This window comes from Nothoprocta perdicaria, unplaced genomic scaffold (assembly GCF_003342845.1).
Source record: "Nothoprocta perdicaria isolate Ctin4 unplaced genomic scaffold, notPer1 scaffold_112, whole genome shotgun sequence".
In the NCBI taxonomy this organism is placed as follows: Eukaryota; Metazoa; Chordata; class Aves; order Tinamiformes; family Tinamidae; genus Nothoprocta; species Nothoprocta perdicaria.
Genome location: NW_020454228.1, coordinates 938,087 through 953,135, shown reverse-complemented (window position 1 = coordinate 953,135; position 15,049 = coordinate 938,087). Strand labels below are relative to the sequence as shown.

The following is a 15,049-nucleotide window of genomic DNA, read 5'->3' as shown; positions in this document are numbered from 1 at the left end:
GAAATTATAAATTGGAGGCTTTCCACCATCCTTGGAGATTTTTCGCCAGGAGAGGTGGAAAGTTCTGGACAAATAGTGGCACATTTCTCACATTTCTCTCAGAAAAGTCTAAGCTAGCACAAGCCAGAAGAGGCACCAGGATGATTCAATGATATTAAAAATGATGTGAAATGTTAACATTTGAGTTCTTTTTGTGTTCCAAGTAATATGTGATGCATGGGTCTGAGGTGACTCTAAGAGGTGGTAGTGCTGGAAAAGAGGTGTTTGCTRAATAGCGATCTACGGGAAATGTCATGGCACGGAAAAGAAATACAGCAGAGAAMTTTCTACATATCTGGTCCAACTCAAAGCAACAAGAGTGCCTTTTTGGAATTAATTGGGTAGCTACCTAAACAAAAGAGAACAGGAAGTTGAATCCATCTTCTTACTTAGAAGCGGTTTAGCCAGAGAAGACTTAAAATATTTTTTAGGATACTGTAGAGAGCTCACTGTATTATAGCATTCTTTGAATATACAGGTCATTCCTCTCTTTGGTTCGGCTATTGTTCAATTCTCGTCTTTCATAAACTTGGAGATAATGGTATGTTTAGATAAGATGACTAATATGCTACCCAGGCTTTACAAGAAAAAGCTAGAGATTTTGTGCTAAGCAAAGTTCCATGTAGTACAGCACAAAAGACGGGTAAAGGTTCAGATTTGTTTTATAAAAAAGCAGCATTTTTTGTGCATTTATTTGTTCATATGCATGTAAAATACTGCAGCAGCAGCTTGCTTAGTTTTATTTCTGTCTTTTTTTACCAGATGATCTTAAAATYAGAGCTGATTGTCTTAGATTCTGCATAGCATACCGTACTCAAGGCATCCTGACAAATAATAGCTATTTACCTTTTCTCAATTCATTTGAAAAAGGCTAAAACTTTATTAATTAATTAATTACAAATAATTCTTTATGAGCAGGGACATTAATGGACCCTGCAAACCTATGGATATCTCCTTCATTCCTACATTGGCACAATAATCCTGCCTCTGGCACTCCAAGGCCTTCAGTTCTCCGCTGGTTCCTGTGGCCTCACACTGTGTTTGCCACCCTCTCGTTTGTCATACACATTTGTCCTGTCAACCAGCATGGGTGTTCTCACAGCCACCCAGGGACAGGTTACCTTCATGTCCCCTATGTCCCTTTCCTTAGGAGTACTCTCAGTCCTTCCCTATAACCTTTCTCTCGCATGTCCTTGGACAAAAGGCATCGCAGGGCCATTTTGGAGCTCTCCGTGGGGTAACAGGTTGAGCAGCTGTTGCAGAAAAAACAAGTATGAAGGCATAGGTAGGGCGTCTCTTTTCTCTTTGGTCAGTAGAACTTCAAAATCTTTGTAGTCTCTCTTGTATTTTCAAATATGATTGAGAGTAGCCACTTCATTAAAAACCTTTAGGGAATGTAAATGCAGATAGATACGATGAATGTGAAAGCCTCCTTTTCTTGGTCRTCTACAGATGACCTACTTTTTTCACCTAGGTATTAGAAGTTTTTTRCACCCTGCTGTACTTTGAAAAGCTCATCTCCCTCAGTGATTAGAGAGACCTGTGTAGGTTGTTGCTCTTCACCTTTTTCAAATCAATATTATCCCCAAGATTTCTGTCCCAGTAAGCAAATGGATAAAGATGGGCAGACTTGAAATAAACTGCATCGTTTTCAAGCCTGCAGATGCTTTTAATCCTTTGAGCAAGAGAGGAATGAGAGCTCAACTGAATGTTCCTAGCAGTGACTGGGGTGGCACAAATACATATTTCAAAGTTCTGAGCTGAAWATAAGGCATAGTTTCATTTTGGTTTAGTGACAGAAATAAATCATAATCTTTGTACTTATTTTACAGATCTCTTTAGGTACTGAAGCACTTTATGACTTAAACAATCTTGGAGCTATTACACTTCCTTCGTCATTGCTGACAAATTTACCTCCTGAAGAGTTGGACTTGGCTTCTAGAGTTATATTCAACTTTTTTAAAAAGACCACTGTGTTCCAGGTATTATTCTGGCAATCTATTCATAATGGTTTTAAACTCCAGAGAAGAACAAAATAAAATATAATTGGATATTTTTTCCCCAAAATACATTTCAAAATGGCCCATTAAAAATATGCTGTTTTTTATCAAGTTCTCACACCATATAATTGAACTTGTGTGTGCTGTATTTCACTGCTGTTTCCTTTAATATTTTTAAATCTGGTTATGTATTTGTTGTTCCAGGATCCTTCCCTAAAGAATGCATCTTTAATCAGCAATGTTATATCATCAAGTGTTGCTAACCTCTCACTTAGCAACTTGAAGGCAAATGTTACTGTCACTTTACAGAATATCAAACCCAACCAGGTATGATTTTTGTTTTGGTGGACTTTTGCCTCATTTGGAGATAAAAAGAAATATCATGCTAAGAATGCAGGTTGTTTTGTTAGTGCTGCTGTACTGATGTGGACAGGAACAAAATATACTCAGCATAGGCACGGGACCTATCTCCTGTGTAATCACTTCAAATTTGTTCTATCTGGTTTTGCATGCATACTGAAATATTAATCCATTTATGCATCTAGATTTACTTTACATTCATGTAAACCAGTATTTATTTTTTATCTCTGTTTTGTACACTATGAATAAATTGCTTGGTGATAAACTTGTAGTTGAGTAAAACATCTTTTTTTTTCTTTACCTCTCAAACAGGATAATTCATCAGTTAGATGTGTTTTTTGGGACTTTAATAGAAATGGTAGGTACTTGATATATCACTCCAAATATCATCCTATTTTAGGTATATTAAATTGTGTTAGCAGAAAGAAATCCTCTTGTCAATAAYAAAACTTTTCTGTAACAGGTGGACATGGAGGCTGGTCATATGAGGGCTGCGTAGTTAAAGAAAGCAGAGCAAATGAAACAGTCTGTTCGTGCAACCACCTCACAAGTTTTGCTGTTTTGATGGTAATTATTTTAAAAAAATGTGCAAGCTTGCCCTGATTAAAGAAAAGATTTAAGYATGTGTTATTTTAAAGAGATGAGAATTCAGCAAGAATGTATCAACTATGAAATAGCTGACCAGCTCCATTCACTTCAGTGTTAGTATGTGCATGCATAAAATCAGTCATTTTCTTAACCARCTTGTTGAGCTGGGGCATGAGTTCCATTAAAGTCGTGAGTGCCGTTAAAACACATTTAGTAAAACACAGTAGGTGTTTTACTAAACCACAGCTTTTTATTGAGGTGGCCTTTATTCTGTAGGAAGAAAAATTAGGATAAATCACTTTTTAAACAATATTTTAATCAAATATCATTTCACAGATTTTTTTCTAATTTTTTTAATTCGCCTTTTACATCACAGATCATCAAGATCTGTGATGGAAATGTTTTTTTTTATTGCAGAGGGAAAGGTGCATTTTGGTGGGGATTTTTTTTCCCTTTAACAAGCATGCTCTCTGAAATTAACTTCTATTTCTCTTTCAGAACTTGTATGGAAATACTCCTCTAAATCCCACACAAGAATTGGTACTGACATTTATATCCTATATAGGCTGTGGCCTCTCAGCAATTTTTCTTTCTATTACTCTTGTGACCTACATAGCCTTCGAGTAAGTATTTTCTGAACTAAACTCCCATTATTCTGTGCTTGGGATTGCTTGTAGTGTTCTCTGCAATGTCATTTCCAGTAATTACTGTTTCTGGTTCAATTAACAAGGCACAAATTTGTTCATTTTACTAGAAGGTGTTGATTCCATCTATTAATCTTGTCTACACGTGAAGGAATCATGGGCTTCTATGCAGTGACAAGGGAAGAAATGGTGCTTCTAAGTGGTTTACAACATACTGTGCWAACAAAAGTGTGGAAGAATGAGTTTAAGATACAGCCAACACATTGCRGTTCATAATGATGACATATTTATATGTCATTGTGAAATGACATTTAATTATGGCCTGCTAACTCCCTTGATTCTCAGAACATTTTCTTGACTTGATTGAGCCTTAGCTTTGAAACTTCGTACTGTGTTTATAAATCCTCCTAGAAGTTGCTTTTGGCACCTGTTTACTCTCTCATTATCCTGCCATCAAAGAATTTCTCATTGCTGTCAAGGCTGTTGGGTGCACAGTAGAATGCCTAATCAAGTTTAGCATTAAAGAATATTCACATTTTGKTTTTTTGGCAGTACTTCAACAGAAAGAAGCACAGAGTGTGAGAGGAAAAAAAAACCACCTCAGTAAATTAAAATGTGCTGYGTTGTTTGTATTTAATGAAATATTATCACAAACTTGTTATATGGACCTTTACCGTATCTTTTATAACTCACCTTCTCTGTATAAATGCAATATATGAGGAATTCTAGAGGAATGAAAAATATATGAAGAAATATTCTATTGTCATTTGTGCAATAAGAACTACAAGAAAGAAAAAGTCTGCGACCCAAAGTAATGACATCTGAAGTGATCCCACTACTTTGCATTTTAGGAAAATCCGAAGAGACTACCCCTCCAAAATCCTTATTCAACTGTGTGCTGCGTTGCTTCTGCTCAACCTGGTTTTCCTCCTTGATTCCTGGATTGCTTTGTATGATACACGAGGCTTGTGCATTGCAGTTGCTGTATTTCTTCACTATTTTCTCTTGGTTTCCTTCACTTGGATGGGCCTAGAAGCTTTCCATATGTATCTTGCTCTTGTGAAGGTCTTTAATACCTATGTACGGAAATATATCCTTAAATTTTGCGTTGTTGGTTGGGGTACGTATTTATTATTTTTATTTTTTACTTTTGCAAGCTAAATATTTTGGGGAATGTGATACTTGCTAAAAGTGAAAATGAATGAGTCGTTAAATACCAATGAGCTGTCAGTGATTACATACTCATTATCAGTAAGTCTGGTCCTGTATATTCCACCCGGAACTTGCCCCTAGCTGCAGATTTTTTTGGATTGCAAGCTGAGAAATGGAGGCTGCTGCAGTGCAAATGTAATAGACCCAATTTTGAATGTGCCCCCTTTCATTGCCATCTTCCAGACAGATATTTCTGTTTGGAAAATAAATGCCATCATGTTTATATATGTTGTGTTTCTAGCATAGCAACAAATCCCACCTAACTGATGAAAAGATGAAGAGATTCTGGATCTGATTCTCTTCTATGGCCCACTTAAGTAGACATGAGTGAAGTCACAAAAATCAATAGAATTATGTTTCTTTAAACAGATTTCAGTGGGAAGAAAATCCAAGTACTGTATTTGGTACTTTAAAAGCTTTGTTACCATACACATACCTGGGTAGATTAGCTTATAAGTAAAATAACTGGATTCCATCATAGGATATTTGTTGCCTTCAGAAAGTTTAAAGCTAGCTGTGCAGCAAAGCATTTGTTTCTTTGTGAGTAGAAGGACTGCTTGAATGCCCCAGTTTTTAGATCTATTTGGACAGCCAATAATCAAAAGAATATAATAGACAGGCTGTAAATTTCACAGAAAAATACAGTAGTTTCAAGTCATCTTATTACCCTCATTGTGTCATGATTTTCACCTGTGTATTTGCTCACAATTTTTTAGGGGTACCAGCAGTAATTGTGGCCATTGTGTTGGCAGTGTCGCCAGAAAATTATGGGCTTATATCAACTGCAACATTTTCAAACAACAGACCAGATGAATTGTAAGTAAAAGGATAGCTCTTTTTTTTTTTTTTTTCTTTTTTCCTTCTCCTGAGTCCTATCAAATTGCTTTTCTTTGAAATAAAACTGGTGGAGAGAAGAAAGCAGTGAGAAAGTTTTGAAATGGTGTAGTTGTGCAGTATGTCACATGCCCATTGATAACTGTCAATGAGACTATTCCTACTCTTTGGCCAAAAAAAACCCAACCGCTTTACTGAAGAGGGTAAAAATTGTTTACATTTATAACAAAATACAGCTTTATCTCATAGTCACTTGATTTCTGTGATAAATGCTGACAGACTTTGTTCTTGTGTTCTAGCTGCTGGATTAAAAGCAGAATAGCCTTCTATATTACTGCTGTGGGATACTTCTGCGTAATATTCCTGATCAATATCAGCATGTTCATTGTTGTGCTGATCCAGCTCTGTCGCATCAAAAAGAAAAAACAGCTTGGCACTCAGAGGAAAACGAGTATTCAGGACCTCAGGAGTGTTGCTGGTCTCACATTTTTGTTGGGAATTACTTGGGGATTTGCTTTCTTTACGGTAAATGAGGTATTTACATACCTCTTCACCATTTTCAACACTCTGCAAGGTAAGTTTATACTTCATGTGTTAGCCTGTTGTGTATAATATAATGAATAAAGAATTTAAAAAAAGGAAGTTTATTCAACAACAAATACGTAACTTTGATACATTGTTTACTGTTAATTAAGTTAGAGATGATACTGCTTTCCTCAGATCATAAATAATATAATAATATGTGCAGAATATAAGATATAATACATATATATATACATATATATATATACYATATATAATATAACACTATTGTAATGATATACAATATATGGCAGGAAAGTAGTATACTATTTATATCTATAAATACTATAGTTTTATAAATGTATGTACACCAGACACCACTGGAAGTGAGAGACTTTCCCTAGTCAATGGATTAATTTTAAATCCTCAGTTGCTGTAAGGGTTTACGTTCATGTAGTGAAAACCATGTTATTTCCCAGCTTCTTGCTCCTAGACGTGAGGTCAGACATTGAGCGAAGGGCTGTTGCGAAAGGCAAAGCTGGAGCATCTCCAAGTGAGCTGAGAAGGATATTTAGTACTGAAGTAACCAAGTAGCACCAAGCTTGGGCTTCACAACTGCAGAGGCACAGTGCTCCAGAGTGCCAAAGGCAGCTAAATAAGAGCAGTGCCCCACACGCATAGACCTTGTCACCTGCAGAGCCCTTCRTGCTGCTGACCTGCCCTACTGCTGACTGCCGTACTGCTTAAACGGCACTTAAATGGCACAGCTACTTCAATGACCGGCTGGCTGGTTTTCCAGAGAGGAGAGCCATTAAAATGGCAATTCAGTGTATATGCCTCTCTCCTATTGGATACGCTGATTTTACGGATCTTACTACTTGACTGCTTGAGGGGTTGGACCCATRGCCTCCCAGGCCTTCCAAAGGATCGTGTGGACCTAACACGAGACTGTAGATTCCATGTGGCTGCAGGGTAATCTGTTATGTGACCTTAAGTTCTGCCCTTACTCAAATTTAATACTGGGTAAAAGCTGATGCTAAAAGTAATAAAGGCAAATAAATAGTATTGACCCAATTAACTATATGCCAGTGTTCCAAAATAATATTTGAAAATGGAACAAAAGCCTTTGAATAAAGTAACACTTAATTACCTTTAAAAATTTGTCCTGAAAGCCAAAGTTAAGAAACATAATAAGTAATGTAAAGATGTAAATTATCTCTTACAGTGTGATATTCAAAAACACATATAGGCTGAAATGGTTTTAAAAGCAGTGCAAGCATAATGTAAATCTGTCTTTGCCAACCTGAACATTTAAAYTTTTATTTTATTTTATATGTTTTTTATTTTTATTTTATTTCATTGTAAATCTAAGGAATCACTTCTCAGGGCACACTGAAGTGTTACAAGGTGTGCTGAGAGCTGACAGCTGACTGTAGCCTGACAGTGTATTGCTGTACTCTCTGTCGACATTAGTTTGACTTGTCTACCAAAGACTTCAGTAATGCTCAGGATCCACAGATTTTTTTTCCTTTTTTATTTCAGAGTATGAAAATCTGTGGATTTTGATTGCATTTATTTTCCTTCCATTTGTATGTATGATACCTATCATGTTAGCACAAGGGGAAAATATTCTTAAGTGTTCAGAACTGTGRACTTTCAGTGAAGAAAGGTGTCATTGGTTTCGATTACAACTCAAAAACAACAAACAAAAGAAAAAGAAATGTATTCATGTGTGTATTAATATATATCATATGCAAATTATACATATATATTAAGATGAAGCAGAAACCTATTTTGGAACATATCTGTTATTTGTCACTTTGCAGGGTTCTTCATTTTTATCTTCTATTGTGTAACAAAGGAAAATGTTCGTAAACAGTGGAGAAGATATCTTTGTTGTGGRAAATTCAGACTAGCTGAGAACTCTGGTAATTATGAAAACTTTTTTTTCCTACCCTTTTTTTACTTCTGAATGTTTGGGCTCAGTGTTAAGTCCCTAGCATTTTGTATGCKTATTTTTATTAATATCCAGTAAAACATATTGCTGTAGTTCCAGGCCTGTTTTTTTACTGTAGATGTAATAARCCTCTAAACCAATCCTCTTTAAAGGCTGCAGCTTATTCAGTTCTTACATGCTGTTGCATTAAGCTGTTAACTGCAGCAGCCCTCTCCCTGGGTCTGTCAGTACGGCTTTGCAGAAAACCAGAGATTGTGATTAGGAGACGTAAGATATGCCAGGTCTCCTGAGTCACGTTTAGTTTGGTCAGTGACTTCAACAAAAGCAAGATGAAGAATAGTTTCAACAACAACAACAAAAAAGCCTGGAAGAGGGTTTGTGGTATTGTTTTATTYAGTACTTGACTTATTATAAAGCAATGTATTTTTTCGTACACTTTAATTCAGAGGGTTGGCTGTACTTTAGTTGCTGCCAATCTTTGGTCTGCAGTCATAAACCATGACTGCTTGCTTGATGAAAAAGGAAAATAGGTATAAATAATTTTAGCCCTCAACAATCATGAAATTCTTAAGAGAATATTATTCTGACTGAATATTACTCTGTAGTCCTGTGGGGAGAATTGGGAAACCCTTGCTGTTATTTTATTTCATTTGCATTATTAGCTATATTTTTATATTTTGCTTTTATGGGTTGCACTACTTTCTGTAACATGTATCTACCGTAGACTGGAGTAGAACTGCTACTAATGGTTTAAAGAAGCAGACTGTAAATCAAGGAGTATCCAGTTCTTCCAATTCCTTACAATCAAACAGTAACTCCACTAATTCTACAACACTGCTAATGAACAATGATTATTCAGTGCATGCAAATGGCAATGGTATGTATAATGCAAAATAGTATTTCTCAAACTATTTTCCTTCTCTTTTAAAACAACGGCTTTATGCTTTGTTATGCTAATGTAAAGTGAATTACTGACCAAATATTATTCATAAATAGAGGATCAAAATATTCAGGATATCATCACAAATAATGCCACACATGCATTTTAGTGCTATGCAAAAGTTTTGAAATAACCATTTCTTCTACTCTGTATGAACTGCTGATTTATCCATTGAATTGTAGGTAGCATTCATGATTAGAGCAATTACTGATCAAAAGCTGCTGTTAACACCTTTCTTGTCATCTAAGAATATAGCTATAAACTTTAAGCATATTTTAAAATAGTTGATGTTTTAAACCTTATTAAAATAAACATTGAAGAAGAAAGAAAGGTAAGACAAACAGTGAAAATCATTTAAAAGTATGAAAGAAAATATGTAGAACGTAATGTGAGGAAGAAATTCTGCTAAAATAAATGGAAAACACGCATGGAAGCTTCTTAATGAGGAGAGAAGAAGAGAAAATGACGACTACAAGTGAAGAGGTTCACTAAGAGACTCCTAGTGAAGAGGCCACTGCTGAGGGCTGCGTTGCTGCTCACCGCAAAGTAAGCATTAAAGCTGAACTGCTCTATATCTCTTTTCTCTTGAATACCTTTATGAATACTTTTTCCTAACAGAAATATATCTTTATGTTGCAGGAAACAACTTTTGAAAAGTAAAACTCTTCCCTCTTTCCCCTCTAACAAAGTACTCTCCTCTCTGAACTGTTGCCCTCTGCTTGGTTCCTGAGAATGAATGCATGGAGCACTGTGACTGTGATCCCTCTACTGGGAAATTTATAGATAGGAATCTTCCCTGAATATACTCATTAAAAAGTGAAATATTTGTAGCAGATGTAATCTACAGCGAAGCATGGTTACTGCTACTGATTTGAGCTCTTGGTACAGACACTTTTTTCTTTTCCAATGAAAAAAGTAATTCTGTAATGTAGAAAAGCCTAAGCTGAGCAAGCCTTACTGGACATTAGCCCAATGTGCCTAATTTATTTCTCCCATTTAATCAAGAACTGAGGGTAAGAAGTCAGGCTACCAGCCACATTATTTAGTATAAAGTTGTAGAACAAGAACATAATGGATGTGTTGTCCTTACTTCCTGGCACATTCTGTTAGAAGRAGCAGATAGTCAACTGGAAAACACAATGATCACTAAGATATACAAAGTAAAAACTATGGAATTCCTGTGTGCTGCTTCTTTATGTACTGTTCTGCATTTGGATGTGTGAGCTGCATAATGTAGAAAATTCTCCTGACTTCAAGAAATGTTCCTTTAACGGCATTTGGACATGCCCTGAATAGCTTTATAAATTAATTGAGCTTGTAAAATTAGTTCCTTTTTTCTGTCATGCCCTTATAAAACCTCCTTTGTTTTGCATACCACGTGCATACGATGGAATTATCATACTCTGCATGTAACAAATTATTTACAGAGAAAAAAAACAATAATTCTTACTGTTACAAACCAAGGCAATATTTATAGAGGGAATTAATACCTTTTGAAGAGATACATTTTCAGGAACAAAATCCTGCACGTCTACTTTACAGCATTAGTTACTSTAATATTTATTGTTACATAGTTACAACTATTAATTATTCAGAATAATGATACAGAATTAATTATTCTAATAAAAGATCTCTCTTCTCCCTGCGTTTGCCATGCTTATACTGTTACACCATCCTAGTTACAAAAGCATTTAGACTCCTTTGCTTAACAGAAAGAAAAGCTGCACAAATGTTTTATTGAACTTACATTTTGCAGCAATTGAGTGGATGGTCCCATCGTGGCTTTCCAGAACAAGTTGCTGCTGATTTTGGTAGTACTTTGGAACGGGATGCAAAACTGATCATTTAAATAGTTGGCCAGTCCTAACATTGTGTCACATGTTCCTGATCTGTCTAATACCAGACTATAAAAATCCATGGTTTTTCMAAGTGAGGAGGTCATTCCAGTGTGAGGGTCTGTGTATGTGTTGAGCCAACAGCTTCCCAGACACGTGCATCTGACAGAACTTGCAGTGCTGCCATATGCATCAAGGTCTTCATGATAACTCACCTCTTCTCCATTTGTATTTTATTGCATATAGTGAAGGCTGTGAACCCTATACCACATCATCCATTCATATCAAAAGGACTGTGTGATACAGACCAGCATAATTTGTTTGACCAAGAGCTCTTCCTTTATAATGAGCTTCCAGGTCTTTAAGACTTTGAGGAACAAGTCTGTGCAGATGCTCAGGTAGATTTCTCCTGGGAAAGCTCTTGAAGACAATTCCTTATACTTATCTCCCAAACACGGGGCAGTTGTATCAGTGAAAAGTTGGACAAATGCCCCCAAAGATACCTATGTGGTTAAATAGGTCAGGCTGGTGCTCGGTAAGAACGCAGGACCTTCTGATTTATTGTATCTGATCTAAAGTCTGTCTGTGTTCTCAAAACAGCTAGGAAACCAAAATAACACTGCAATATTGTGTTATTTTACAATATTTTACAATAAAAAAGTGTGCTGCCAAAAGAAAGTACTCTTGTAAATGAGACCTATGTCATAAGTGTATGACATAAGCTGTAAATACTTGGGGCTTTGGCTTCACTGATTCCATGGAAATGCCTTTCCAGACAGAATTGAATGACTTGCCATGGTAAGTTTTGGACAGCCGGTGGCTTTGCTTGTCTAATGATTGTATATCTCGATCATTTCATAACATACTAAAGCTCCTTGTTTTCTGTTCTTCTCTGACAGGTTTTCATGTTCGGGAAGCTTCCATTGGGTATCACGTGGCTGAACCTGCAGATCCCAACCTTGAGGAACAGAATTAACCTTTCTCAATTAGTGCCAGAATAGTCTTAACTCTCTTCAGGTCCTGCCCTAGCAGTAGGGCTTAGCTATTTTGAACATCTCTTCTAAAATCAATCAAATGCAATCAGGCAGAGGCTGAAGCCTTTACAAATGTATAATTACAGCATCAGCAAGGACATGATTTGAATTGATTAACAAAACTCTCTTCTGCTTATCTTACCTGTTTGTATTTGTTCATGTTTTAATGCTTGATGGCCTTTTACCTTTAACTTCRTATTTAAAAGTTTTTTGCATACTCTGGAGGTGTTGCTTCCTTTTTGCAAGTCCAGAGGCAACTCAATAGTTTAGCATGGGGTTGTGACTCTTTTTGACAGACATCTCTGCAAACTCACTCTCTTACACTCTCATTCTGAGATACTCAGGTTTAGTCATACACATTGTATTTTCAAAATGACAGTAATGTTTGTCAGCTAGACACATGTATTCACATTTCTTATTTAAAAAATGTTGGGTCTCCCTCCAAAGCAAAGCTTGCAAATGAGGTTTTGATGTAGCTCGTGCACTGTCATCTGCTTGAATCAGTAAGAAAACTGTGGCAAGGTGTCCAGTCTGCCTAAAGTGAGGCATAAAGAGCTAGAGGAACTGGTTGAGTAGACTGATCTCTAAACCTGTGTGCTTGAGGACTCTGCAAAAAGAGAGAAGTCAAACTCAGTCTCTGCAGAAGCCTTTYTGCAGGAGAGTTAAAGCGAAGAGGAGGGAGGTCACCCAAGACTCCACTTCTAGTAACCTCAAAAGAAATAGTTAAAGATGATCCTATAATGGAGCTTTGTCTCTCTTGGAGGGGTTGCTCAGAAGGCTGAATTCATGGGAGAGGGTAAAAGGGAGGGCAGACCCCTAGCAGGATTCTGCTGCAGGATGCCCCAGATATTTAATGGACTAAATCAGATTTACTACAGGAAGGCTCAGCTTTCTGTCCTTATAGAAATGTCTTTTTCACTGCGCACAACTTTCCTGCCAGTATTTTGGTCTTCCTGGAAGCATAACCTGTGAACAGTTTCTACCGGCTCTCCAGTAATTCTGACATTAGGCGACGCTGATTGTGTTTATGGCTTTTTTTTTTTCTAAATGCTTTTCTAGTATAAATAACTGTCCTGCATCTGTGTTTGTGAACTCATTTCTCAGTAGAGTTTAACAAAATGAATCCCTTTCTGCAATAATCTTAGTTCTGGTTGTTGTTTCCCTGTCATGGTGCTCCTTGCAAGTGACTGCCACGCAGCTCTAGAAGGCAGACTTGTTTATTAGCACAGTTCTCGTGGTTTCCTAATAAAATGCACAGAAAGATGTTTAATTATGTATATTCTGTTTTTCTTTCTTCATTTTTTTAAAGTATTAATGAACTCTGAAAATCAGTTCTGAATGTACTGTGTAGCAGAACTCTTAAAAGACATGGGTATTAGATTTTTAAATTTTGTATTGGTATTCTGGCAGATCTTTTAAAATGACCTGCTTTACAAAAGGAAAAAGAAATGCACTTACAAGCATTTGCACAAATATTAACAATAAAAAAGGGTATACTCTCAAGAATGATATTTAGAATGTGATGCATGGAGATAATGAGACTCCAGTGAGTAATTTAAGTATTTTGGGAGCTGGTATYCCATTTCAGCCTGTGGTCAGTACTGGTATTACCTGTGTGCACTGTAGAATCACCAAAATTGGGAAGATGTCTGATCCAAAAACCACTGGATTTAGGGCATGCTCTAACTRTCATCCAGGAATAAATGCTGCAAGTTTGGTGCATTTCAAAGGAAGAAAATGTTCTCCAGCACGTTTCAGATGCAAGGCAAACCTGAAAATGCTTTTAACTTAACTTTAATGCAAAGCTTGTAAGTCAAGTATTTGGCAASTTAAGTAATAAGATTTATGCCATGTCGGAGTCTCTCAAATTCAGAGAAATACGACCTTCGCTGTTAAAAACAAAAGATGCGATCTTACCATGTGTGCATGTGCTGTTATCTCCCAGATCTCTTACTGATTGCCTACAGAAAAGCCATGTACAGAGAAATCCATTCTGAAATGGTTACAGGAATAAAACTAGGGAGTGTGTACTGCATACACTGACTGCAAAAGCATGTAGGACTTGGTGGTGAACTTTCTGATAGGGGCTGCGTTTTTGTTTCCACAGGCCATCTTTCCAGTGAGAGGAATGGTGTTTCTTTCATTGTCCAGAATGGTGATGTGTGTCTCCATGACTTCGCAGGCAAACAAGCTGCACTTCAAGAAAAGGATGATACAGGCAGCCAAAAAAGCCGAATCTCACTCAGAAGGACTTCAAAGAGGGGAAGCCTAACTTTTATTGAGAAAATGTGATTTCCTTTTAAAGAGTGTGTTGTTCTACAATACGTTGTTCTACAAGGAAGTACAGATTTACTTTTAACAGCTTTACATAATGTGAGAAAAACAGAAATTGATTTTATTTAATAGACGGTACTGGAACTTCAAGGCAGCCATGTAATGGATGGACAAGGACAATAGCAAAGAAAAGAAAAAAAAGACAGAAGAAGAAAGAATTAAAAAAGGAAGCTACTATTTAACAAAGTACTTCAGATGTTGAATTACAGCTGGTGCATTTCTGTTTTGATTCTTCATTGAAGGGTTTTGGGGGTAGTTTTTTTTTTACATTTAAAGGAAAGTTTTGTTTAGATTTTTTCAGTACAACTGAGTTATTTTATCTGGATACAGTATATAGTAGTATTGTATAAATGTAGGAAATTACAACCTATGCATACAAATGATGTTATCTTTAAAAGTGTTAGCTACACTGTCTCCTTCAACTTTTTATAGGTTATAGTTACAGATTCTATAGTGCTGTATATAAGCAAAAAGATACATACCTTTAAGCATCTTAATGGTACTTTTATATTTATTTCTTGTAATATAAATTTAAATATTCCCGTGTATAGAAAAGTAATTGGTATTTTGTTTTAACTTTTATTGTAGTTTGCAGGTGCCTTTAATTGAGATTAATTAACATTGATACAGAAGCTAATTTGTTCAGTAAGTGAAATCACTGACAGCGGTTTAAAAATGTTCACAAGATACAGAACTGTAAGTATGAACATGGTCAGTCTTGAACTTGAGTGGCCTCTTACTGAAATGTGG

At 36.2% G+C, this 15,049-nt stretch overlaps 1 protein-coding gene across 3 annotated transcripts in view; it reads left to right on the top strand.

Annotated features, from left to right (window-relative positions):
• ADGRG2 (adhesion G protein-coupled receptor G2) overlaps positions 1-14,404 on the top strand; it is a 47,186-nt gene extending 32,782 nt beyond the window's left edge. The window contains exons 17-27 of one of the 3 annotated variants that reach the window (XM_026052177.1): positions 1,872-2,021; positions 2,244-2,366; positions 2,712-2,757; positions 2,863-2,966; positions 3,486-3,610; positions 4,483-4,751; positions 5,560-5,659; positions 5,977-6,251; positions 8,026-8,127; positions 8,881-9,033; positions 14,073-14,404. In XM_026052177.1, coding sequence (XP_025907962.1) covers positions 1,872-2,021; positions 2,244-2,366; positions 2,712-2,757; positions 2,863-2,966; positions 3,486-3,610; positions 4,483-4,751; positions 5,560-5,659; positions 5,977-6,251; positions 8,026-8,127; positions 8,881-9,033; positions 14,073-14,257 — 1,632 coding nt within the window. In that variant the 3' untranslated portion in view covers positions 14,258-14,404. Of the gene's footprint in view, positions 1-1,871; positions 2,022-2,243; positions 2,367-2,711; positions 2,758-2,862; positions 2,967-3,485; positions 3,611-4,482; positions 4,752-5,559; positions 5,660-5,976; positions 6,252-8,025; positions 8,128-8,880; positions 9,034-11,830; positions 12,253-14,072 lie in introns of those variants that run through there. The other 2 variants (XM_026052185.1, XM_026052193.1) reach the window with 2 other exon arrangements.
• The last annotated feature ends 645 nt before the right edge of the window (positions 14,405-15,049 follow it).